Source organism: Centroberyx affinis, unplaced genomic scaffold (genome assembly GCF_046629955.1).
Source record: "Centroberyx affinis isolate AG114_WGS23_722 - 3 ecotype Tasmania unplaced genomic scaffold, CSIRO-AGI_Caff_v1 ptg002443l_1, whole genome shotgun sequence".
Lineage (NCBI taxonomy): Eukaryota > Metazoa > Chordata > Actinopteri > Beryciformes > Berycidae > Centroberyx > Centroberyx affinis.
The window spans coordinates 242,496-270,344 of record NW_027280685.1 but is presented as its reverse complement, the minus strand read 5'-3'; the positions used below and the strand labels follow the sequence as shown (position 1 = coordinate 270,344).

Sequence of the window (27,849 nt, the reverse complement as noted above, 5' to 3'; positions counted from 1 at the left end):
CTACTCTTTGGAGCCGCGTTTTGGGTGAGGATCCATTTAAAAGGAAAAAAAAAAAGAGCGGTATTGTGATCCAGTTTAGAGTGAACATCAGATATCTAGAGTGTGTGCGTGCGTGTGTGTGTATGTAACAGAGAGAGAGAGAGAGAGAGAGAGAGAGAGAGAGAGAGAGAGAGAGAGAGAGAGAGAGAGAGAGAGAGAGAGAGAGAATACAGCTGAAAAAAACAAACATCTTATAATCACTGAAAGGTTTTGTTTTATTGTTTTGTGTGTAATTGTTTTAACTTTATTCTGTTAAAGTAGATCTGTCTTGCATGCATGTGTAAGCTTGTGTACATTTCATGTCAACTGAACATCCAGAGAAAGAGAGTAAGAGAGGGAGGAGAGAGAACGTGTGTGTGTGTATGTGTGTGTGTGTGTGGGTCATTATGCCTAGTGCTGACAGCTGCTGGAGGGGAAAGCTATGGCCAGAATGGCCCGCTATCCTTTAGGGGAAGCATCATTTCAACATTTAACTAATGACTGATGGCCGGACAGCCAAATGCCTGTCCTCCCCACTCCGCCACACACACGACCACACACTGAGACAGAGAGGTCACCTCAACCCACCACAGCTACCCACTGACCACATCACACACACCACAAGGCCCTGTGTGTGTGTGTGTGTACACTGGTGTTGCTGTGATTGTGAGGACCGGTTCTCGCTCTGGACATGACATTTGGCTTTTTCGGATATTGATGGCGTCATTCTTGGTGCTTTCTTTAGGCAATGTTGCACTTTGGCGGCCCCAAGTGGCAGCAGGAGGTAACTGTTTGAATTTTTTGAAAGTTTGAAGGACTTCATTACCCACTTTTTCTAAGTGTCTGGTGAGTGTTGAGAGGATAAAAAAAATGCAGCAGGTTAAACCATCATTGTTGATTCCAGCTTTCTCTTGATGGAGCACTCGCTTATTGCCATTTAGCAGAAAGTTTTGTATTTTGTCTCTTAAGTTTTGAGTAGTTACCTCCTGATTACTGGGAAGATTTCCCGCCATTGACTGTACCAGAAGCCTGAAATTAGTTTGGGCAAATATGGTGAATCTACGGTGTCTCAGTTAGTGGGGATGGGACGCTCCTCTCTGTTACAGCTCCAATTTGTGATTTAGACTGATAAGATGGGTGTATTTTTTACATAATAATCTTGGCTAGAGCAGCTTTAAAGGCAGTATTTCTGGGCCCTATTTTGTTGTTTTGTTTGAGTTTTCCTTTGAGAATAGACCATTTTAACATTATGGGTTAGAGTAGAAATACACTAAGGTTAAGGTTAGAGTAAGACTTACGCAGGTATCTGTGAAGGTTTAGATTAGGGGTTGGAGAATGGATGTAGTTCGTGGAAAAGGTCATCACTCTGGATGCTCTAAAAGTGTGTGCGTGGACAGTATGTACACAGTATGTACTCACACACTCTCAAAGTTGGACGAGGAGACAGAGCTGAGCTGTCAAACCAGTGTCACCATTTTGTCATGGTGTACAAATTGCCAGGTTTGGCAATGTCGCTTTTGGGCAGACTAAAAATACACTGAATCCATCAAGCAAAGCAGCGGGGTAGACACAAAGCCTCCGAATGACTCTGAGGTGTCATTTACAGAGAAACTGCCTTCAACCGCATGAAAGTTTGTGACATTCCCTCTTGTTGTTCTCTCCTGAAACTGAACGTTTAGCTACGAACAAAGTGGGAAAACAAGAGCTTCTGCGCATTATATGAGGAACGCATTGGCATCCATAAGTCGAGAAAGAGCGGTGAATGTGGCGTGTCTCCTAAAAAGCTGATGAAGGAAATGTGTTTCGGCTCAGGTACAAGAGAGGCACGGGATGCGTTTCAGCTTTGACAGGTCCGCTACAGGTGGTGAAGGAGATCTGTCAAGGATGAAACATGTCACCTGCTTTTCTTGTGACTGAGCCAAGATTGATTTTGTTCTACCCTTCTGAGGGCGAACCGCATTCATTGATCTTTGTTGACTTCTGGATCTTAGTCAGTTTTCCATTTGAATCTGCCCCCTTTCCCCATCATTTTTTGGACTGTTTAACTCTTAAATGACAAAAAAGTGGTTTCTAATTTCACCCTGCATGCACAGAATTAGTGTGTGCAAGGGGGAGAAAGAATAGCATCCCTTGAAATAAAGAGTGTTTTGTTCTAAACCGCCCCAAGCTGAATGCTGTAGAGTTTATTCACCACTATGCTTTGAGTAAATGTCTGCATAATAGAAATGTTATAAAAAAATCTTTTATAGTTTATTCATCTATTTCTGTGCCAAAGAAAACCTTTTGTATGGAGGACCAAGTTAGTCGTAAGTAAAGTGCAATTGCTTAATGGTTTATTATTTACTTTTCTACTTGGAATAATCACACTTCAATCAAAATGTAAATATGCAGTAAGCCCCTTTTAACACTCGACCTCCCACAGCACTGACTGATAGCAGGGCCACACCTCCTCATTTCCACACAGCTTGCAATTCAACAGCTGAAAATAACAAACAAGGAAACTCCAAATAGAAAGAACTTTTGAATTTTGATTTTTCTATTGGATATAAGAACAAGGGCCGCACTCCCAAAACTTCTATTTGACATTTTCGTATTTGTTTGAGATTTGAATTTTTTCCGCTTTTGCTTTAAATTTCAAGTTTTGAAATTAACCTTTCATTTTCAAATTGCCATTTGATTTTAATATGCACAGTTTATTGTGGCGTAATTAAGCTCCAAGCACAAAAGAAAAAGCATTTTACATTAGACAATTGCATTTTAATTGCAACTCTCTTGGACGTCAATGTTGTGTGGGCATATGAACTATGGGTGGGTATATGAGTACTTTCCTCAGGTTTTTTTTTTTTTTCTCTGTTCAGTTTTTCCATGTACAGTCACATCCATTAGCCCCAGAGCAAAACTCAGCGTGCATAACATCTTACCTTGCAATCGGAACTTATAGAGAGAGGAAATGTTTCACAGCTTGACTCTGAGTGGTATATGGACGGCATTTCAATTGTGGCACAAAGGAAACCATCATCCACTACCACTTAGAGAACTGAAACTGTGCCATTTCCACTCGCTACACAGGATCTATAACTTTGTAAAAGACTTCAGGGGGTTGAAGTATGAATGAGAAAGTACAGTAATGTGCCCACATCAAGACGGGGCTCTCAACTGTGTCGTTTCAAAGGGATCACTTGAAACACATGCTCTTGCAAATGATTGATAGCAGGAAATTAAAGCAAGGTATTGTAGTACTTTTTAAAGTTAGCCAGGATAGGAAAGATAACTGAAGTTCTTAGACAAAATGCTAACACTGACAAAGGGGATTCTCTACATTTTAAAGTTATCGAATGATAGACTTCACATATAAATGGCTTTCAAATGAATATGTAGTGTTTTGGAAATTAATTCACACTTATATGGAACTATGGATGTGATGAAACTAGTTGTGATTTACGTATATTAGAGAGCTGTCAATCAAACAGGTAAAAAGTGAGCGTGAAAGTGAGTGAGAATGTGTATCACCTTGAATTATTTCTGTTCATCCTGCCTCCTCACCGGCTTATTACTGTGCATCTCGCAGAAACAGGTCTCATGGTGACCTCATGTGGCTGTAAGTGGGCACTGCAGTGTGGAATAAGGGCCAACCTGCTGTATCATCAGCCAAAAAGCACCTTAACAATAAAATGATCTTTGTGCCATTGGCTGACTTAGAGTGGAATCAAGACCTTAGTGCAGATACTTTTGCCCAGCCATGACTGAGAAATAATAAAACCATGAGTAAGATTTGTTCCAAAATGAGATACCCACCAACTGAAAAAAACAACAAAAAAACATGACACCCTCTCTTACAAAGTGATTGATAGCAAAACATGAAAATTAACTACGGATACAGTAGATTTAAAAGGCAACTTAATTCCATTTATTTCACTCTTACTGATTCTATCCTTCATTTTATGGAGATACTGCAAGATGAACTAAAGATAATGATTTTTTCCCCCCACAAAATGGATAGCTTGTGTTCTGGAATATAAATATTCATGTATTTAAAGAAAAAAAAAAGAGTGTTTTCCATTAGCGTTACAACAAAGATGCAAGAGACTGTAGACTCCACATTATGTCTCTTGGTAATGGAGGATGAATGATGAATATTTAGTGAGTGTCAGCCTCACTTTTAACATGGGTGACACATCAGAGTCTATCATCAAGGGAGTGACGCTTTTGTTCATTTTAGACAAAAGGAATTAGGTGAACAGTCACAGCGTTTACTGGCAGACCAAAAAATTTCGCAACAACAAAAGACAACAGAGGCAAGAGCAACATACCTTAAATTCATTTACTTAAATTAAAAAATTGTACATCACATTATCCTTTACAATAGACATGTTTCTCCTTTAAAAACTCAATGGTTTTTGTTTTCTTCACTGTACATTTCAACATTTTGTATACAAATTCCTCTTTCGCCAAAAAAAAAGAAAGAAAAAAAATAGAAAGTCATCATGTGACTCAGATGACAAATAATTACTTTCTCTGCACTGTCTGCAGTGTGTTTGTTACCTTGCAGTGAATGAATTGCTATGGGCTCGGTTTTTCCAACAGTACCTAGGCAATTCACTGACTGTACAAAATATTAGGATTACTGGCTCAGTCCATGGAACAGACTGATGTGGTGAACTCAGGTGATTTCTTACTGATTTGACCTTTTAAATCCACTTCAGTCACTATGGGAAGATGACAAGATTAGACCCATCTAGTTGTGAATTATACAAAATGGGGTGACACTCCTACCAGTTTGTACAATCAGCGTGGATAACCTTAATGTTACAACTCTTTTCGAAAGCCCAGCCCCCTTGGGTTGAGTAGTTTAAGTAACATTTACACACAGCTTGAAGAACTATAACGTATTTAATACAGAGCGCAACAGCTAGGAACTTAACACCAGCTTCAAAGGAGAGGACCTTGAAATGACAACACCGCTGTTTCTGACATATTCCCAGTTCTTGACATGATAGCAGTTAAATCCTCAGACCGTTGTGTATCTTTTGCTATTAGAGATACAGTATATGGTGGGCATTTTGTGTAGCATGCCATTTATAATTTATAATATTATGCCATTTGGTGGGTGCTTCTAGTACTGTAATATATGTAATATACTAATCATGGTAGCCTACTTTTTTAAATGAGATAAAGTAACTTAAGGCCTTGGTTGACAAAATGATTGCACTTTTCAAGACTGGATCCCCTATATTTTAGAGATACTAAATGATAAACTTCAGGTTAATGATTTTTCCCACCAAAATGAATATATATCATTATAGAATATAATCTCAAACAACTGAAAAAACACATTGAACACTGAAAAATCCCCAAATTTGACTAAAATGCCCTTGCTACCATTTGAGGAGTCTATTTTCTCATAGGTTTCTCCCTTTCTGCCTGAATAAGGCATCTACAACTCTTCGAAAGGTGCATCATGTCCCAGAGAATAAACTTTTAAGAGGGAACTACATGTCAAAAACACTGGTGTCACCATTCCAGTCCACCATGACCATCTCTGCTCTATATGAAGCCTGTTAATCTGGTATTTACTGCAACCTGCACTACATTGTAACCGAGTACTGTAACGCTGAATATGACAATTTACATGCTGTATGTATGTAGAAATACTGTTGTTGATGTCACTACCGTTTGTGTTTCCTATTGGTTAAAGGTGAGCAGAGATAGTCAGGTGACCGGTGTGAGCCAATGAGAGTTGAGACATTTATTCAACAACAGGAGGTAGCAGTCCAGTCTTCATAACTCCAAAGTCAAAAGGTGTTCAAACTAGATGCTCCAAAAGGAGAAAAACAGAAACAAAGAAACACAACAAAATATCAAGGTTTTTTTTCCCCAACTTTCTGTAAACATGAGCTTAGGCAGAATATGGCGGGCGGTGACAGAAAATGAAGATTTGGCAAAAGAAAAATATCCTAGACATTTACAACGTGATACATTCTGTGCTTTTTTTTTTTTTTTTTGAGTGTGGCCTTGACAGAGTCTCCCACACCCTCATAGCTGATTTTCAGAGTTAACAGATTACAAAAGGCTTCAGGTAAAAGCTTTAAGACTACATCAAGCCATCCAATCACACAGTGAGACAGCATTAATTACTTACTGATTTCACCTGATCTAATATCCAACAGGTTTCCCGTTCATGGATCAAATTTATTCCTAACCAAAAATATAAATCCATGTCTGGGAAGGCAGCCTATTAAAAATAGGCCCAGCCCTAGTCATAGAGATGGATTTCAAAGGAAAATCTCCATTGAGGATCTTTTATTAGTCTTGGACTAGTAATAATCTGTTTCTTAGCGCCGGTCCATTGCATGTCTGACAACTTCATATCCGGTCTTGTCTATACACTTGTCTTTGACAATAACTACAGGAGGATTTACACAGACTTAAAGGGAAACCTTGACATTTTGAATTTTAATCTATTTTTTCCTCACCATGTACCTGTGGTGGTTCATTCAAACCAGAAAACAGTATCCATTAGTTTTTATTGAGGAATTGTGACAATACTAGCAAGTGTGTTTGAGGAAAATTGAGTTGACAAAGTAGAGAGAAGTGGCTGGGGAGTAAAAATGACAGACTAAATGTTCAAATGTCAAGATATCCCTTTTTACAGTGGGAACATTTACACACGGGGAGGCTAAAGCTTGTGCTGCTGGGTATGAATAGGAGCAGGGAGCGTGGAATGGCTACTCTTTCTCTAATACTGTATCTAGAGAGCAACAGCCTGAAAATTTGACCTCCAGTCCCGTATCCCACCTTCATTCGTCTCACACAACACGGTAAAGTGTCCGATGTAGTTTGGCATTATATTTCTACATATCAAACCACTCTGGGCGAACAAAGACCAGCTTTAATTCATCCGAATGGTGTCTTATCATAAAGTGACGTCGAAATATTCTGTTCATTCCAGACCATGCATGATCAAGTTTTTGAAATCCTTTCATATACTTAGTTTACATTTCGCTGATCCTGCCTGGTGCATTGGAACCAGTGAAAGAGCACCAAAATGTCAAACTCCGCTCACTCTGGCATTACAAGCAGGCATTAGCAAACAAAACAAAAAAAAAGACAAAAACCTCTCTGGTTCAGGTCTGGTTCATAACTCTTTCTCCTGCCATGAATACACAATAACAACAACAACAACAACACGGCTGGATCTGATTTCCAAAGAGATAATGAGAAAATTCACAACTAATGTGACGTTTACCACTTGAACAGTAAACCATATTGTGCAATTTGACCGCGACTAATAAATCCATAATTTATATCACTGCTTATATAACCGCAAACCTCCAACACCCTGACCTGCGGAGCGTTTAAGGAAGTGGGATCACCCAATTAAGCCAGACAACTGCAAGAAAAGAAAAAAAAAAACCATTCAATTCTGGAGGTTTGGGATAAATCACATTTGGATATTTTTTCTCAGAGATTTCTTTTAGTCCGTAAAAGAAATGTCATCGGTTTCTCGGACAAAAACCGGAACGTCATTTTATCATCGCAGACAAATGTTCAAAGGGCTCTTCTCTGTTGCCCTTTGGCGATCAGGGTTTGATTTAAATTTCCAAGGCCGAGATACCGCGGCACTTCAAGCTGCAGATAAAAACAGCCATTTAAGCGATGGCCTTTGTGGGCCGTGATGCGTAAGTAGTTTGCCTGAATAAATGACCATTTCATCCTCAAGTCAAAGTACCTTGATATCCTGCTTATTTTATGATCGTTCTGAAAGCTGTCTGGCCCACAATAATATCCTCCCTGTGGGCATATACTTATAAATCCAGTGTTAATACTAAGACCTGGTCAGACTATAAACCACACTGTGTGCTGTGCTGTACTACGCTACTGACACCAGCAGCTTGGGATCAGCGCTGGCCAAAGCAGTCAGTCGAACGTGAAATACCACAAGGGAGAACGCCTTAAAGGCATAACTGGTAGCTTTTAATTCTGTCCTGAAATTGTTTGCAAACACTGACCATGGATTCCAACTGAATAGCGAGCGTTCAAGCCGTGTTCACTGTGCCGTAAATGTCAGGAATTCCAGTTACAGCTTTAATAATAAAGTGCAGGGGGAATACGGTTGATGGGGAAATTGAAAAATATACAGATTGTGCCTTTAACAGAGAACCTTGCTCTATGTTCTCCACTGTGCCAAAGCTTTGACCGGCAGTCAGTTTGAATCCTCTAACAGTGAGTGTGCTCTAGTCTCTGACACATTCAGCAGCTCCAGGACCAGTAAAGCCCAGTTACTCATCCCACAGGCTGTTACCAAAAAAGAAAAGACAAAAGTAAGATTTCAAAAGAAAGGCATTTTGAAAACATTTCACTACACACGTTTCACATACACGCACTTACAAACACCAAAGCGGATGCTGAACGTAGCATACATTTTCTGTTTTCTGAGATCGACAACACACCTAAAACAAACCGCCGCTGCTGATGCTGCTGAAACGTGTTTTGCTTCTAAAAAAAACAACAGAAAAAAGGGATCAAGAAATTACACAGCAGCAATGTAAACTAACAGAAAGGCTTCATGTCAGTCAAATGGCGATTTGACTTCTTCACAGCTAATATACACATCAAAGAAAAACAATTAACACTCGCACATATACGCTCCCATAATTTCACATGGGGCTTTTGTCAAGAAGCACCAGCCAGCCAGTTAACTATGAAAAGACTCCGATGTAAATGTTTATTTTCCCAGTTATTTATCATATTGGTTCTTACGGATGTCTTGAAGCCAAGCCAACTGTCATTATGAGCTCTTCAACTTGTTTCATGATGATTTTAAGAGTTATATGGCCAGGCTGGGAGCTTCTTGAAATCCCCACCCCCTTCCAAAGTAGTGATTATTCCACTAGCTGAAGAAGAAAGAGAAACACAGAGCTTGAGAGAACTTGACACACTTAAGACCTTAATTCCCGCCCGCAAACACACACACACAAACCCACACTACAGTATATGTGCACCATAAACATATACACATCTGGAGAAACAAGTTAGTCAGGAAACCAGTCAGCCAGTTAGTTGGTCAGTCAGGTGGGAGAGGAGAACCAGCCTCCTCACCATCCATTTTGCTGACTGATAAAAACCACAGCCACACTCATCCTCTCACTCCCTCCCTCTGTCAGAACCAGTGAAAAGATTTTGCGCATCATCCAACACCCAGACAATTCACCTGTGTGATGTAACTAAATCCCCACTAACCCATGTAGCTGACACACCCACATACCCCCTCCATCATGGCCAAAACATGGAATCCACCAATCAAAGCCGCACGACGACCGCCGATGAGGAAGCTGATGCCCAATCACAAGAGGAGGAGGAGGGGAGGCTCACGCGGAGCAGAGAAGTGTGGTGTTTTGAATGTTATCTTCCAGTCGGGTTGAAACTCAGGAGGCTCTCTGCCCCAGACCGCAGCCCCAGGCCAGGGGCTCTGCTGGTGGGACGCAGGCAGGCTAGGCCTCTGGGTTGGCCGGCGGTTTGGTGGTGGTCATGATCTTCATGTACTGGGTGAAGATGGCCTCGAAGGCCTCGTCTCTGTGGATCATGGCGCCGAACACCAATGGCTGGAGGAGACAGAGACGCTCAACAATTAGTATCTACATCTTAAGACATTAAAGGTGAGATTTTAATGTAATGTAAGTCTAAATCAAAAAGTAGGGCTACAACAGAGAAGAGCGTCCCCTATCCCCCTGACTTATTTTAGTTGTTGTTAGGGGGATAGATTCACCTTATTTGGTCAAATTAAGATGAGGTGTTGGGGATGGTTGTTGGTGGGGAATCTTGGCAAAATACAGCAAAATACAAAACCTCTCACCACCTCCAACAAGCACTAAGAAGAAGAAATTTTCTTGCTGCCATGTGGGGGCAGCCGATGTGTGAAGTTGCCTAGTCTAGCTTTAAATGCATGACATACTTTATACAGTATGAATGATTTCACACAAGCCATTTGAAAAACACCGCCACATGAGGTAAAGTATGCATTAGGCCAAGGTTGAAATGCAAAACCTCTGGATGTACTGAATCTATTTGAATTAATTCTGCTAATCCATGCTGGATGAATCAAAAAGGAAACTCCATATGAACCTAAAGGGAGTAAGAACACTTTGCTAGTTTGCGCTGTACGTCTCCCCATACTGTACCTTCTGAGTGGAGGGAGTGGCTATGGAGATGCCCATCCCACTTCCTGGTAAGACTGACAGCACCTTGTACTGTGGAGGAGCCAAGAAAACAGAAGCGGGTCAATATATATTTAACTTGATTCATTGTCATACATGAAACGATCTGCAGGTATCAGATTTAATGCAAAATTCAATACCAACTTGTCATTTCTGCAAATAAAAGTTCAAATATTGATTTCTTTTGACAGCATATAAATTGGTGTATGAATACAGATTGGCTAGTCAAAATCAAGTCTGCCAATAATATTCTTTGGATATAATTAGCTGCATGATAATAATAATGGTAATATACTCTTGGATGTTAATTTATTTATCAGGAATATTGGCTTAAGGAGATTTAAGAAGTTTACCTTCTGTATGTCAGTGATGTCCACCAGTTTGATCACTTTATTTTTCTTAGAGGAGCTGGATCTGGAGCTGGAGCTCTCAAAGCAGAGGTAACTAACAGAGAGAGAGAGGGAAAGAGAGAGAGAGAGAGAGAGAGAGAGAGAGATGTTGCATTAAGAGCGTCAAGAGCCTTATTACTAACCTGTTAAAACCACAGTCCCATTAGTCTAAATTACACACTGTTCCTCCTCTCTCCTCCACCTTTCAGAGTGAAGTACGCTTTTCTCTCTCTCTCTCTCTGCTCTCATCCAGTCAGAGAGTTAAGGATAAAAGATGCTCTACTCAGAGAAGATGTCCCACTTACTTCTCCGTGACGTAGAGCATTCCGTTCCTGATGTAGTCGGTGGGCATCTTCCTGTCTCTGTTGATCAGGCAGCACCTCCAGCCGTTCTCACACACTGAGAACACACAGCACACAACATGGTTCTCAATACTAGCAGTACAAAACTAGTAAAATACCACATGCAGATACAACACCTTCAATACAAAAACTGGTGGCAGATAAACTAAATATGTAGACTCTCTGGTCCTAAACTGCTGTGAGAAAAAATCAAGCTGAAAAACTTTTGTTTGTCTATCTCAATCAATATTATTTGCATTTGTATTTGTTGTTCTTGTTATTTGTGTTATTTGTGTTCTAAAATATATATATACACAACTATATATAGTTATTGTATGTGTTCATATATTACATAAAAACATAAAATAACTGTACAAAACATTGGGACCAACTGCTCTTTCCATAAAATAGACAGACCAGGTGAATGCTGTGATCCTGGCTAATTTTACTTATTAAATCCACTTTTTTTTCACATTTATCGATCCAGTCTAAGTTGACTGAGCACCTATACTCTTTTTAAGCAACACCCTGCTTCATTACACCCAGTCACACCTGGGGGCTTCCCAGTATAACCATTTTTCTATTGTTGGCCAATGAGAAGCTCCACTAGAAAAGCTGGGGGTTAAGTGCCTTGCTCAAGGGCATGAGGGCACTGAGGAAGGGAAGAGCTTTTCTTATTCTCTTTCCCTTCCCAGATATTCCCAGCTTACATTTACCGACTGAAGTAGAAATCTCCGGAGTTGTTTTCTATATCGTTTTGGAACTGAACGGGAGTGAATGAGCCTGAGCCTGAGTATGGCAAAACTGATTTAAAAATATATTAAATTGTGGCGCATGCATGTAAAAACTGTCACAATTAACATTAAAGGGATGGAAAATGTCAAAAATGTAAAGAAAAAACCTCAAATCACGGTGGAATTGTCCTTTAAGAAGGAGGAGAAAGGTAGAGGTAGAAAAGGTGGAATAGAAAGGTTAAAGAAGGATTTATAAGCCTTGAGACAACTGAGACATGAATTGTGCAAAAGGGAGTGAAACTCAATAGGAGGGAGGTGGTTCTAATATTTCGTACAGTCAGCGCAAATTAATACAGGGACGTAATGTTTTTTTTTATACTGCAGTGAGTCTCCTCACCCGCCAGAGGGCGCTCTGACTCCGGCAGGTTGAAGATCTCGTGGAAGGCTCCCTTCTTGGTGCTGTGGGAGCGACCGGTCTCCTCCTCCCTGCTCACCCCGCACGGGACGGTCGCTAGGCTGCTGCGAGAAACCACCGGCTGAACCTGGAGAGACACAAAGATGAGGGAGGAGGAAAGCAGGAAAGGGAGAAAGGGGGTGAGTGAAGAGAAGAAAGAGGAAACGGGGAGAAAAGAGAGACAGGATGACGAGGGGGGATGGCAGTGAAGGTGAGGGAAAGGGAGGAGTGGAGGAGGATAGGAGGAGACAGGAAGGAAGGAAGAGGATGTGATAGAGAGGTGAGAGATGAGAAGATGAAGAAGAGGGAAAGGAGGGAGGAGAGAGAGGAATATTTAACACACTGTTGCTTTGCACACCATTCAGTTCCCTTCCCTCCAATCCCACTACGCCTCTCCCAAGCTAGCGGGGACAGAAGGCAAAATAATGACAGATCCTCAGCTTTCAGTGTTATGTCATGTGCTTCTCTGACTGTGCAGCTTTGCAAACACTTCTCCAGAGCAGCTCAGGTGTGTCGTGCAAAGCAGAGAGCGAAGCCGCCACTCAGTCAACATACATATCATTACAGTTGGTGGGCATGAAAGTATTTGTTAGTTTGTGAAAATATAAGGAATATGAAAATGAATATATAAATAGAAAAAAATAACTAAACATGAAATAAAATAAACATATAAATATAAAATAATGGAAATTATAAATAAAAATAGTGTAAATATTATGTGTTCACTATCATTATAACAGTTAAATTAATATCTGGAAGTATAGTGCTCTGCCCCCATCTCAGGCAAAACAAAACCATGGAAAGTATAATTTTATTAAAAATGATATTCAAAATGTAGCTGATTTATTTCTTTTGAAGTCATCATTTTATTGTTTAATTCTTTTTGTTTGTTTCTTTTTGTTTTTAATGAATCCAGCCTTTTCTACAGGCAAAAATCGAAGGCAGTAAATAAAAAAAAAAACTAACAGCAATGACTCTATGGGGTTAACTACTACATACAGTAGGGGAAAGGGAGGGTTTAGTGAGCTAATGTTAAATTACTATAGTCAAGGGTCTATTCTATGCACATTTCAACTACTCATTAATTACTGTGGTTCAAATGAACAAAACACGCTAAGTGTGTCTATGACAATGGATTCAAAATGTCTGCTGTATGAGTATTAATTATTATCATTTCAAATTTCACATCTGGACAGGACCAATTTCACTGCAACGTTCACTTCAAAATGATGGATTATGAAATTACAGGCTGCAGCCAATTATGACATTTTGATCCATTTTGTTCACAAACACTGACGGTCAATCCCGTGTCACGAGGTGTGTCACAGACCACACACACACACGCGCGCGCCCACACACACTCACACACACTCACACACACACACACACACACACACGCTTTGAAGTCAGCTGGCGGCACACCCAGGCACTAGTAGAGGAACCGAGGGGAAACACACCAGAGTCCCTACCTTCTCAATGCCAGAGAGCTGAGAGAGAGAGAAACGACAGAGTATACCTGTGACACACACGCATATACAGTGTACACACACACACGCACACTCACACACACTGAAATCTACGCATACAGTACACAAGAGACACACACACACATATTCTGGTATCCACACAGTGAGGACAGATCATGACAGTGAGTTGGTTTAAGGTGTTAATATTGTGAATAATAATGTGATAATAATGTGATACTTCATTGATCCCTGTAGGGAAATTCTTTGTCTCTGGCCCCCCCTCCACAGGGAGGTCAGAGGTCAGAGGTCAGGGTCCCAGGAGCTCAGTGTCTTGCACCAGGACACTTCAGCAGGACGGATGCTTGCTGACATGGGGGCTTGAACCCGGTCCTGCAGTTGAAGGACGCTCTCTCTAACCACTAGGCCACCTTGCCGCCCCAAAATATCAAAATTGTGAATATCAATACGTAAATATAGTCTTGGACAAATCTGGGTTGATTGTAGTTTCTGAAAAGTAGGTGAAATGGAAGCTATATAGAGCGCTTGATGCATTTCTAAAGGTACGACTTGGCTGCCTCCACTGTGTCGAATAGATATTGTCAGCTTCTGCCAAAAACCAACAGTTTGTTCAGGTTAACTGAGCCGACTCTTCTCAAGCTACGGTTCTTAGAGACTAGGGATAAAAACAACACGGTTTACTGTGTCACAGTAACCTACATTTGCTTCAGCAGACTATTCACTTTTAGCTGGAACTTTACTTTATGGATCCACCCCCATGACTTGTTTTATCAGATTGCTCTCTTTCTCTGGCCCAATTGTTGTCTTCATATTCATATTCATATTCATATATTTAGCCATTATTTATTCTCCAATGGATCTTCATGATGGAGCCAGCTGTGGTTGCTAGGAGATTTGTGACGCAACTGCAAAGCCTCTGTATAAACGTGGTTTGACTTCAGCTTTTCGGGTTAGCATTGGGGACAGCTGGAACAGAAAATTAGGGTAGCAAAGTGCATTGTGGGACATTCTTTGTCCTAGGTAGGGCCCAGACTAAGCTGTGTCAGATGATCTGTGTGTGTGTGTGTGTGTGTGTGTGTGTGTGTGTGTGTGTGTGTGTGTGTAGGAATAGTAAGAGAGAAGACAATGAAGGTTAAAGACAGCAAGAGACACTGACAGAGACAAATTGTGCTAACGTTGTGTGTGTGTGTGTGTGTGTGTGTGTGTGTGTGTGTGCGTGCGTGCGTGTGTGGCCCTCACCCGTCGCGACACGGTGGCGTTGGTCCTCTCTTTGAGCTGCGGGTCGGTGGGAAGGCTGTTCCACACGATGTAGGGCGTGTCGTACTTGTCCCGCAGCTTGGGACAGCTCTTAAACAGGAAGTCTATGATGAAGAACTTAATACCGGCGTATAAACCTGGAGAGAGAGAACGAGAGAGTGCAGAGAGAGAGAGGGAGAAGTGGGAGAGAAAGATGGAGCGTCAAGGACCAAAGTGGACCAAAGAGGAGAGGGGAAGAGAAAAAACAGAGATGGGAGGTGGGAAAGAAAGAGAAAAGCAAAAAGGCAGAAAGAGAGGGTATCAAAAAATCTTGTATGTCAACAAAAGATGGTGAAACTGCGATAAAGCAAGATTTTATTCACCTCCTCCTTTCCCTGGGCTTCCATTCAGTATCTGTCACATCATCTTACTTTTCAGTATCTCCTATATTTCTCCACTTTCAAATCATTTCAGGTCTCAGTATCGTTCATGGTGTTCCATCACGTCATTTTTCCTTTCAAATATCTTTCATATGTCAGTATCTTTTATATCATACATATTGCAGCGATGCAGAATCCCATTGAGTCTACTAGAAGCTGAAATATTCTGTCTTTCTTTCTCGAAGTGTCTCCCTGGGAAATATGGTGTATTTGCTTACAAGAAGCAGCAGCTCCTCATATTATGGGCCCTCACAGGATACAGTGTGGTTTTATAATACTGCAGAGGGAGAAAGGTTATGCAACGGTGGTATGAATGTATTTGTGCGTGGATTGATCATCCCAAGTGTGTGTGTGTGCGTTTGCATTCAAAGACCAAATGCAGTATGTACGTCAGAAGGATTAAAAAGAAGTGCCGAGTGTGTGTGTGTGTATCTTACCGATCATGAAGCCCATGAGTTTGTATGGCAGGACGCAGGAGGTGATGAAAGCCACCCACAGGCCGATGTAAAGCTTCTGGGTGCTCTCCGGCTGCACCCACATGAACAGGCTGACAGGAGAGCAGACACACACACACACACACACAGGAGAGGAGAGAGACACAGTTAGTATGTGACACCTACACCAACATGGTCTTTATCTTTGTCAAATTAGACCCAATATTTACCGTCAAACACATAAGTATTAATGTCACTTACTTCTTTATCTTCTCCAAAACGTCCGCCATCTTGCCAAAAAGGTTCTGTAAGGAGAGTTGAATTACTGTCTGAATCATAATCTGTGCAGACTGATTCGAGAAGGTAATACGAGCCGTGCCGTACCTGTGCTTTTTGTGCAACGTCAAGTACGAGCTGGAACTTCTCCGATACGGTCAAGTCTTCTTTTGGAGGCTCCTAAGTGAAAAAGAAAACACAACAAAAGGTGGGAAAATGTGTCGGACCACAACATTTAAAACATGAAAACTGTGTCTTTCACATAGTATTGATGTTTATTGTAGAGGAAACAAAATATTCAGGGGGAGAGAAATCTAGTCAAGCTTTTGCAGTGACCTCTATAGAGTCCAAAATCTGTTGGTGGTAGTTTTTAATGTAAAGAATAAACACAGAAGACATAATTATACTTTTAGTTGGATCAGGATTTTTTATTATTCATACCCTCTAGCAAAGCAGTAATATCCGATATCAAGCAAGCTGATACTCTTGGTGCTTATTGGGTTTCAAAATGCCCATTTCACATAGGTGGTGAAACTAAATATCTTCCTCTCCTGATCTCAGTTACTCCTCCATATTTGTTCCTCCTGACACACAGAAACAGGACGGTGTGTGACAGGAAGAAGGAAGTCTTACCACGGGTTCAGAGACCTCAGGCACGATGCTCCACTGGATCCTCCAACCTCTGGAACAGAAGAGGAAGATGTGAATACATTTTTGGAAACGCAGCACATAAAATAAGGACACCAAACTACCCTCCAACCTCTAAAGTTAGTGTCTCCAACCTCTACAACCTTCATCACTGCTAAGGTGGCCAGGTGTCCCAGTTTGAAGCTAGAGTCCAGACAAATGTCTGAAGATTAATAATATGTCCTGATTTCCTACTCGTCTCCAAAATGCCCCACTTTTAAAGACTGTATTGATGGTAATACGCTTTCTGAGCAGACAAAAACATCTCCCATGTCTTCTACCCCACTGAGCCTGTGAAATTCAGTTGTTTTGCAGCGGTGAGCACAGATAAGCATTTATCTTATTTGTTGTAATGTATCAGGCTTGTGTGGCACAGATAGAAACAGTAACCATGAAAATGTGCATGAGTGCCAGTTTAGAAAAGCTGGCCACTATAATGAGCACAAATTTGCTCCTGGAGATGTAATTATTCAATGCGGATCACACAGAGGCAGGAGGTCCACATTGTGCATCTATCCTGCATTAGCACTGCTGTGGCCATTGCAGCCTGAAATATTGTGAAGTAGAACTAAACAGGCGTATCATAACACAAAACACACATTACGCCATCTGCCAGCTGCAATGTGAACAACATTGTTGTTTTTCAAACTATTCCTCTCAAGCTATTCCTCTCAAGCAACCTTGTAGTAAAAAGTGGTACAGAGGCTGCACATCTACTATATAATACTGTCTGGTAAAGAGCAGAGTGGGTGTTTTACCTGGCGATGAGGTAATTCAAGGACAGCCGCAGGATAGCTAGGAAGAGGAACATGGGAATGGCCCAGCCATGCCATGCAGCATTCATGTAGATCTGGAGACAACAGAGAAGTTTAGTTTCATTCGGTTTGTTGATATTCCCAGTGACTGCAAACAAGTCCTGTTACGGAAAGTTGGAAAGTTAATAATGCCTACGAGGGATGAGTCACCATGTTGGAGGTTTGACAATAAAACTAAAGATTGTTGCATTATCACCTTTTCTGCTCTGACAAGACAGAAAATTCATAATTTCAAAGTGGTGGCAGGGGGTTTAGATTATATTTAAAGAGATGATAATATCACAAGCTTTAGTTGTCACTCCTCCCACATGGTGGCATATCCCTCGTAACCACTGGTAACCAGTCTCCAGGCATTCCTTTATTTGACAGGCCTCTACTTAAGAATTACCTGTGGATTTATGCATCAGATATGGACAAAGTGATGACAACACCAGCATAAGGGATTTTCTTTTTAAGGGTTTGGGAGGCTTTTCCTGGCATTGATTTGGACTACTCATCTCTGGGCAATGTGATGGCGCTGGGAGATGCTATTACAGTGTCTCCCTTAAATGCTCTAGTGGGATCATCTCTGAATACTGAGAAGGCCTTGGCATGAGGCCACAGCCAATGGGATGAAGGTGATTTAGCAGAATCATCGAATGTGAACACTGATTAAGATTTGATTAGCCCTCTGAGGACCGCTACAGCCCTTCACTGTGGGGTGTAAATTACTTTGATGTTTATTTTATTTCTGTGTCATGCACGTAGTTTCTCTATAACAAACCTAGAGCTTACTGTAACAAACAAAGTACACTACATTGCTCTATTTCCCAGGCTGTGTCACATTGAATTAATCTTTTCTTAAACAAATCAAGTCTTTCATAATCATCTAACAAAAGCAAATCACCAGAAATGTACAGTACATACACTATACTCCTTCCAAGGACAAGCAGAGTGTGTTACAGATTATGAGTAGGAGAGTGCACACTCACAATGAAGGCAATAGCTGAGGTGTAGACAGAGTGCCAATTGGATAAGGCGGAGAGGTTCCTTAAGAAGTTGGTGACAGGTCTGGCTCCTCGCTCTGAAACAACAAGGATAGTGGGATATAGTCAGCTTGGTTTAGGACTAATACATATATTGGTATTGTGCCATAGTTTGGTATCAATATTGATTTCAAGACATCTGAAAGGTATGTTAATATTGGATTCTTACAATGAGCACCTTTTTTTTTCCGGTGAGGGACATTTTTAACCTTGAAAATGTATGTTATGCATGGTCTAATTCTACTTAGAAAAGCCAATGAAACGGGTAAATGTTAAAACGGAAAGTCATATACTCTACTAGATAATGAAATGTGCTTTCATTCAAAGAAAAAAGGTATTCAATGAAGAACCAGTACTGAATTTGAATGGTAGGTACTGGAACTGGTACAGGCATAATATCTAGCCCTAGTTTGGTTGTGGTTGATGTTAAAGTATTACATCACTTCATGGTGGCTATAGAGCTACAAACAGACAGATCATAGAAGCAGAATCTATACAATCAATTGCTCTGGATATATTGACGACAAAGTTTCCAACACAAATTCTGACCTGACTGAGAGCCTTCAGCCTCAAAATGTTGTCAGTAACATGGTGATCTAACAGGCTCTACTTTGTGTGTGTGTGTGTGTGTGTGTGTGTGTGTGTATGTGTGTGTACTCACTGAGTCGCCTCATATTTTCTGTCAACCTGGATGGAGGTGGGAACACACAAAGTGAAGGTCAGAACACAAGTAAGTGCACACGTACACACTCATAAAGAAAATGTGCTAATGGAGGTGGTGACACGGCATGACTCACTCACTCGCCTTTGCAGAGGAGGAAAGAAAGGAAGAAGAGTGAAAAGAAATAAAGAAATGAACTTATTGCTCCCTGTCTCCTCTCTCCTCCTTGGCACAATACTGGCTGATTTATTCACAACACTTCAGATAGCATCCCTCCTAACAGTATGCGTTTGCGATTCTGTAGTGCACATTCACGGTCTAAAATATGATTCTGTATTCTCCAGAGAATACAGAATCATCAAATACACACAAACATGCATCATAGCTGCGTCAAACAAGACAAATTTTATGAGCAACAAACCCCAGAGTGCATAGGAGGTCTCAAAATTAGTAACGTAAGAGCTTACTGTGCAAGCTGATTTACCAGAGAGCAACACACCCACCCACACACACACACACACACACACGGCTGGAACTGCAGTACAGCCTGGCCCCCACTAGAAGGCACACACTCCATCCACACCATCTCTAACCATCTGTGCTGTCTCCAGGCCATGGCATCCCACCGACAGTATGTTTATTTTCTCCTAGAAAGTTTCTCCTGTTAGAAACTCTTCGACCGATGACCTCCTTTCTGTTTTCATTTTATTTCACATATTTACACAGTTTTTAAAGCACTTTTCCTTGATTAGACAGTATGGACAGACTGAGAAAATGGGACGCTGAGAAATACATGATACATGATATGAACACACCGAGCAAACATGAAACCCATGGGAATCACATGGCAAACATTTTAACATGTTGTTCCTATTAATCTATTAATGATTTACAAGATATGATAAAAAAAAATAGTTTAGTGCAGCTGGTGAAAGTTTTAACTCTCTTCGTACCGATTTTAAATAATTGTATAGCTTATCCACAAAAATGTGCAATCTCACTGCAATAAGGAGTGTCTTGCCACTGTCTAGCCTGGCTAACACTGACACACTGATTCTGTGGCTCTTTGAACAACCACAGAATCGATAGCTGAAGACACGGACTCCATGTTCTACTCAAAAAGGAGCTCCCACCCACCTTTTAGCACTTAGCGGTTCCTCGGCCTCCACGGTGCTCTCCTCCGGCTGGAAGCGGAAGTCTTCGATGTAAACACCGAAGCGGTCGTACAGCCACTTCTGCAGCCGCGAGCTCCATGTCTCTTTCTGCTGTTTGTCTGAAGGTGTGTGTGTGTGTGTGTGTGGGTGTGATGGGGAGGTGGGGGTGCACAGGAACAACAGACACAGAAACAGAAAAGAACTATTTAGACAGATTCGATTTGAATTTCATAGTAAATTCACCAATGCCATAGACACACACTTCACTGGCAGTGCAGTCGCTGTCCTTTGACCCTTTCACCTACGATCACTAGGTGTGAATGTGTGTAACTGTATGAATGCAAAGCTGAAAAAAAGAGCCTGTATGCTCAGTAATAAACACTTATAAAACTATAATTATGGCAATGTGACAGCTCTTGCAGGGTTGTTTTGTCTGTCGCCAATTTATTAGGAAGCAAAGTGGCAATCTGCTGATGACTGTATTTTGTGTAGATAATACCCAACTATGATTCAAATATTCCAACAGTAAAAAAAAAATAGGCGAATAGACAGGTAGAGAGAGAGAGAGATGTTGCATAACTCCTAGTTAGCAGGATTTTAATTCAGGATTTTAACTCACGGTTATCACAGTCCCATTAGCATAAAATATTCACCTTCCCTCCTCTCTCCCACACCTTTCAGACTCTCACTTTCCCACTGTGCTCTCCTCCACTCAAATATGCCTAAACATACACACAGCCCACACAATCCATCCCCAAAACACACTGACACACACTCACCCACACACACCTCCAACACTCACTTTCACAGCACATGCATGTCTGCCCTAGATGAAGTGATCTACAAACATAACCCATTTTCCAAAATTAGCCCCTCTCTCCTCTCTCTCTCAATTACACACTCTCTCTCTCTCTTTCTCTCTACCTGAAACCAGGCAGACAGAGAAGTCATTGGGCCATTGGAAGTCAAACTCTTGACAAAAACTGTTATTCAAACCAATAATAGACACAAACACACACTTATGCCACCTGACTACTCTGCACTAATGAGCTCCCCTCTTCCTCACAGATGTATGCACACACACACACACACACACTCATATGGGTGGCAAGGATGCTAGCAGTAATGAGGACAATTAGCATCCAGACTAGAATAGGTTTTGTAACATAAGTACTGTTTGTTGTGTCGCTCGCTCTCAAGCTGTTCTCCTCCGTTACACCGCTACAAGGGAACCGGAACTATAAGTGTGTGTTCCTGTTGCTGTTGCCATGAGGAATCTCCATTGGAGAAAATAGACCTCAAAACACACACACACACACACACACACACCACACACAGTCTGCCATGCTTCCTAGAATAGCCCATCTGCACTTCCGTCACCCTCCCTTCCTTACAGGCACTCCGACGCACACATCCTACCTCACATACCACCTCCCCCGCACACACACACACACACACACACACACACACACACACACCTCCTGATTCACCCCCATACTTGGCAGACGTCAGAGGCAGTACAGCATCTTCCTTCCCTACTCATTTCCTGTCAGTCCCCCATAACTCCCACTCACTCCTCTCTCTCTCTCTCTCTCTCTCTGTCATTTCCTCTCTCTCTCTCTAACTCCCTCTCATCGGTTATTGGTGTTCATTATCTGGCAGTAGTCCTATTAAGAGTCTTAATGTCAAGGATGGTTGGAGGCTACTGGCTGCTTGTGTGGGCTGTTTATGGCTTAGTGGATTAAGGGTGGTTCAAATGTTTTTGGGAAAAAAAAAAGAGAAGCCAGGGCCCAATCCGTCTCTTTCCATCCTCTTTCTCTTTATCTCTCCCTCCCTCTCTCGCTCCCTCCAGGGTTTTACCTGTTCCGTTGCTTGAGGGCGACTGCTGTTTTCGAGGAGGCTGCGGTGGAGAGTCCTCCAACCTGAGAGAGAGAGAGAGAGAGAGAGAGAGAGAGAGAGAGAGAGAGAGAGAGAGAGAGAGAGACAGAGAGAGAGGGGAAAGCTTGTCAGTGTCAGTCTCACTTTTCCACAGTCATTAATATCATCAGTGCTGCAGTCCCACAGCAGACGCTTCACAATATGCTCATATGTCAATACATGGAGAACTGCTGTCTTGGATAAATCAACAACTGTCGAGAGAGCTGAAGAGCTGTTAGGACAAATTGAAACATCAGAGAGAGACAGAGAGAGAGAGACACAGAGAGAGAGAGACAGATAGAGAGAGAGAGACAGATAGAGAGAGAGACAGACAGAGAGACAGAGAGAGAGAGAGGGAGAGAGAGAAAGAGAAGAGAAAGAGAGAGAATGGAGAGAAGTAAGTTCATCAGTGTCAATCTGCCTACGCTAAAATCAATACTCTGTGTTTCAACCTCCCAGCAGTTGCTTCACAAAATGTTTAGTGTCAATACATGTAGAAGTAGAACTGTTTTTTGGACGCATCAAAACAGCCTACATAGCTAATAAATGCAAACATATTCTGCCTATATTAAAAAAAAAACAAAAAAAAACACTTTATTTTTGGCCTTTAAACTTTTGAAATGTCGCAAAAAATAAAATGCGAATGAGATGCATTTCCATCAGCTGAGTTGAAGTGAATAAACAGGCTTCCCGAACAAATCTATGAAAAATGGAAGGAGTCTTTCCAGTATTGATTAGTGTTGGCCAAGCTGCTGCTGTCCTTTAGTGTGTGCTAATGGTGGCCATATTTCATACTTTCATCCGACATTACAACATTTCAGAATGTCCAAAGCTACTTTCTGACTGTTGTGCAATGAAATTGAACTATTTCTCTTGCCAAGTCTGCGTCATTATTAAGTTTCCATTGCTATTTATCGCATAATTTCTTTAGCAATAAGAATTTCACTTTAAGCGGGCATAAAAACTTTCTTGCGAGAGAGATGAATTTTTCTAGTTTCATAACATAATTCAGAAAAAATACTACTGGAAATCCAGCTACTCGCACAATTACACACATTCACACCTGGGAGCTTCCTAGTAAACCCACAGTTGGCCGCCAAGCAGCTCTACTGGAGCAGCTGGGGGATCAAGTGCCTTGCTCAAGGGCACTTTGATGCTAGTTGCCGAGGGAGAGGAGAGAGTTTCTCATTCAATTTCCTCACCCGGAGTTACCCAGCTGGATACAGCTGACCATGGATAAAGTGAGAAAACTCCCAGGTCAGGGTAAATTAGTTCTGCTCTTTAAAAATCCTCAACTGTCTCTCTAACATTCTTCAGGCTATGTTTCTGTGCTGGTAATCACTTAGAGAGCTGCAGTGGAATTTCCCATTAGCTGGGATAGAAATGTCATCTGATCACACACACACACACACACACGTACTTGCACACCCAGGGCCGAAGGGTGGCTCAGTTGGTGCCAAGAGACACTGGCTTTTCCTGACACCAACATAGCTACTGTGTTACAGGCTGGGTTTGGCTGTGCAGGCCGGCGCGTGACTTGTTTCTGTTTTTCTCTCTCTCTCTCTCTCTCTCTGTCCCCCTCTCTTTCCGTCACTCTCTCCAACACAACACACACACACACCTCCTTGTGGAATTCCCCGCCTACCAAGCTGCTGAGGCCTCTATTTATACCAGAGACCTTGGGTAGCACTGGGACCGACAAACACACACACACACACACAAACACACAAACACACACCATCTGACATGACCCACAACAAGTAACTAAGTTGAGTTAAGATGTTAGAAAGTGCAGTGTCACCTTTACCTCTTTCTCTCTGCCTCTCCCTCATTGTTACTTTCCATCTCACACATTTTACACTTGTTCGTCTCTTATCACCTCGTCCCCTTTTCCTCGCTCTCCCTCCATCCCTCCGTCTCTCTCTCTCTCTCTCACCTGGACTTCAGCACCTCGTTCATCTTCTGCTCCAGGTCTATCCTCTTGCCTCGCTCTCTCTCCAGCTCCTGCCGCAGAGAGTCAACATTGGTCTCTTCCCGAAGCTTCCTCAGCTCCTCCTCTGGAAGACACAACACAGGTATTGTACATCAGCATATCAAATTTTATGTATTTAGCAGATTTCATACACTGGTGCGACCCAAAGTGCCTTACAAACATGGTTAAAAAACAGTTCAGGGTCATGAAAAAGGTAGCCAATAACAGCAACAAGATAACCAACATCATAAAGGGACACAACAACAGGAGAAATACCGTTTAAAAAGTGTAAAAAACTAAAACAATTCATTCCAAAGCAGTAGTAAAAGTATATTTTAAGTCCTCTCTCTCTCTCTCTCTCTCTCAAAAAAAGAAAGAAAAATTAATACTGAGGCTGTTCCAGAGGAGTAGGTTGTAATCAGCATGTTATAACAACAATTACAGTTTATTACAATATAGTGATAACTGTGTAATAATTGTGTCATTGGTGGACAATGGACGTTAGTGGAATGAAGTAATTTAATGGATAACCGTGTCGCAATGCTTCAATGCATCGCATTGAATTGAACTGCATTGAACATACACACCGTCGGCCTGTACAGGATTTGTGCTTGTTCTTCTTCATCAACATTTATCTCTCGACCCCTGCTTGTACCTTTCTGTATCATTCCTTTTCTCTTCTATTTCTTGTCCCATTTCCCATATTGGCCGTTCCCCATGTCTACAGCTGCAGCCAATTAAGAAAACTAGGCTAGATGGTCAGATATAGTGTGGCATCATTCAACAAATTGCAGAGCTGGTTATGATGTTTCTGTGAAAGATGGTATCAACCAGTGTAGTGCTGTCTGAGGCTAGAGAACGGCAGCATTGCTTGAGCATATTAAAAGGCCCACTCCAGTGACTTCATGACTTTTTTCCTCACTTTATTTCGTTTCATCTAATTTCTATCCTTTTCTTCCTCAATTGTTTTCAAGTCAAAATCCTAATTCCTTTGAATGAGGTGTGCAGCAAGGAAGGAATTTAGGAATTAACAGGAATATTTAATTGGGAACATTTTTAATTTTTAATTGAGAAAATACATGGAGTATGGTTTGAGTAGATGGTAAGTCAAAATGTATCGCTTTGGAAGCGGGAGCAAATTTTATGTAACAAACCTGAAAAGATTTTCAAAAATACCCAGCCTTTGCATGCATTTGTCATCCTCTGAGACACTTTCCCTTTCCTTTCTCTCCCTCCATCTACAGAACCTCCTCGACGTTCCCTCCCTCCCCTCCACCTCCCCTCCACCTCCCCTCCACCTCCCCTCCACTCTTCCTCCTTGTCAGTCAGCCTCTAGCATCAAGTGGATTCAGATATCAGGGCTTCCTAAGCCTGGGGAGCAACAACAGCGGTGTTTCCTCTCAGTCTATTGTCCCTGACTATAGAGACGCATGAATATTGGAGGAGGGAAGGCAATAAATGTGTGCACAAATGCACAGGCACAAAAGCATGAATGCCTGCGCACATTTACGTGCCCACAGAAAGAGGCACACAGACAAGCACACACACAGACGCAAAAAAGTGCATGAACACATACACATGCATATTCACAGAGAAAGACAAACTTCTAAGAGTGACAGGTACTTATTTACAGGTAACAGAATTCCTTTAACTACTGACGATGCAAGCTTTTCCCTGAACGAAACTCCCAAGCACACACAACACACACATACACGCACTCGTTTTGATGAGAGTTGTGGGAATGCGAGCCACTCCTTCAGTGTCTCTCTCTAGTCTTTTAGCATTCTGTTTGTGTTCGAATAGCAGTGTTGCTGCTGCACTGAGAAACCTATCTAATTCATATCTCTGGTCTAAACTTTGAGTCCACAAGCAGCACAGTTTCCCGGTCTATGAGTCCCTGAGTGACAGTCGACAACATGGCCCTAATGACCTGAATACGGGCTACAGCGCTGAGCTCTAAGATCAAATGTGTCTTCATAGCATTACCTAAAACACGCTGACAGTGTGTTTTTTTTTACAGTTATTGAAATCAGCTGAACCACAGTTTAATGTGAAACAGTCATACATTCATTCCTCCAAGAACCATGAAAGTAAACAAGTGATGAAAGTAAAAGAGGGAGAACAAGAAAGACAGAGGGAGTGAGAAGAAGAGGGGACAGAAAGTCACAGCAGGATGTCGATGTGTCTCTCTTTAGTGGGAATATTAGGGTTATGAACCCTCTGCTAGAGAAAAGTGGATAATATCACCCAGCTAGTCCCTCCTCTCTTCTCCCTGTCATCACTTCATTACACAGACAGCAGGGGATTCATATTACTGTAGCTTAGCTGTCCGTGTCTCTTTCTCTCTCTCATCACCTAATCTCACCTCTCACTTCTATCCTTTACCTCTGCCCATTAACGCTAATCAAACATTCATTGCCGGCACCCCCTGCAACTGAAGCATCGGCTGCCACACCGTATGCTGTTACTCAGGCACGACATACATACTGTATGTCCAGGTGCCATACAATATACCAGCCTAACACCAACATTGTAGGAACCATTACAAAACAACTTGATTTGGAATGGTAATTGATTAGCAATGATGAACTCTGAACTTCATACCACCTTCTCATCACAGTATTTCAGGGTCAGAAATTTTCTAGGGGAATGGCTGAATCTGATACATGAAGATGGCCGTCATCTGGCTTGATGGTCTTGTGGTTTTCCTGGCGTACCCTGCAGTGCAACACGGATCCAAAAAAATCTGACATTTACTGCACTGGCAAGAGCAGGTGGGGACATTTTGATGTTTTGCACTGTGGTGTTACCTTACTTTTAAACCTTGGGCATTGGCCAGTGAAGAGGTAAAACAAGTTTAGAAACAAGTGATCCTTTCCTCTCATTTAATTTGTGTAATTGTCTGCTCTCGCACTTTCATTCCTCCATTCCTCTTCCTCCAGTCTCGGTTTGCCCCGTCTCTCCCTCCCTCCCTCCCTCCTTCTCTCTCTGCCATCTGTTGTATGTGTTTATTGTATTTATGTGTGTAAACAAGTTTGAGTGAGTGAGTGTGCCTCAGTGTGTATGTGTGTGTGTGTGTGTGTGTGAGAGAGAGACAGAGAGGCCGGCCAAAGGTTGCTTTGAGCTAAGTAGCTTAGCACCGGCTAAGTTACTCTGTGCCAGGAGACCCACGGCCAACTGTAAACCTATTAGACAAATGGCTAACAGCAGCAATGCAGCCTGGGTAATGTAGGCAAAACCACATGCCACTGAAGATAAGCAGTGGATGACACAGCACTGAATGTGAAGCCAAAGAGCAGTAGCTGCCTCACTCACTCTCTCCTGGTACAAAATGAACTATTCACCATTAGAATATCCTGATACCCATTCTTACAAAATGATCATTTCAATTTCATATTTTTACGCCGCTATAGGCAATTTCACATGTCGACGGCATCAAATGGCAGCGAAAGGTAACGGTTTGAAATTTAAGGACCTTAATACCCAGAAATCATGTAATGTGATGTCAGTAATCTGCAGGCAGCACGCTCATGTTTACCAACAGTGCAGCTTTCTCTGGACGGAGCGCTGCTCACTGCTGTTAAGAAGACAGTCTTGA

General features: G+C 41.8%; 1 protein-coding gene across 1 annotated transcript in view; it reads right to left on the bottom strand.

Annotated features, from left to right (window-relative positions):
• Positions 1–9,509: 9,509 nt before the first annotated feature.
• gramd4a (GRAM domain containing 4a) overlaps positions 9,510–27,849 on the bottom strand; it is a 52,304-nt gene continuing 33,964 nt past the window's right edge. The window contains exons 4-20 of the mRNA XM_071533848.1: positions 24,216–24,336; positions 22,223–22,284; positions 20,346–20,481; positions 19,209–19,234; positions 18,494–18,585; positions 17,466–17,557; positions 16,654–16,702; positions 16,129–16,200; positions 16,006–16,049; positions 15,748–15,857; positions 14,874–15,028; positions 13,620–13,637; positions 12,094–12,238; positions 10,927–11,020; positions 10,586–10,676; positions 10,197–10,265; positions 9,510–9,620 (exon numbers count right to left, since the gene is read on the bottom strand). Of these exons, the coding sequence (XP_071389949.1) occupies positions 9,510–9,620; positions 10,197–10,265; positions 10,586–10,676; positions 10,927–11,020; positions 12,094–12,238; positions 13,620–13,637; positions 14,874–15,028; positions 15,748–15,857; positions 16,006–16,049; positions 16,129–16,200; positions 16,654–16,702; positions 17,466–17,557; positions 18,494–18,585; positions 19,209–19,234; positions 20,346–20,481; positions 22,223–22,284; positions 24,216–24,336 (1,487 nt within the window). The remainder of the gene's footprint in view (positions 9,621–10,196; positions 10,266–10,585; positions 10,677–10,926; positions 11,021–12,093; positions 12,239–13,619; positions 13,638–14,873; positions 15,029–15,747; positions 15,858–16,005; positions 16,050–16,128; positions 16,201–16,653; positions 16,703–17,465; positions 17,558–18,493; positions 18,586–19,208; positions 19,235–20,345; positions 20,482–22,222; positions 22,285–24,215; positions 24,337–27,849) is intronic.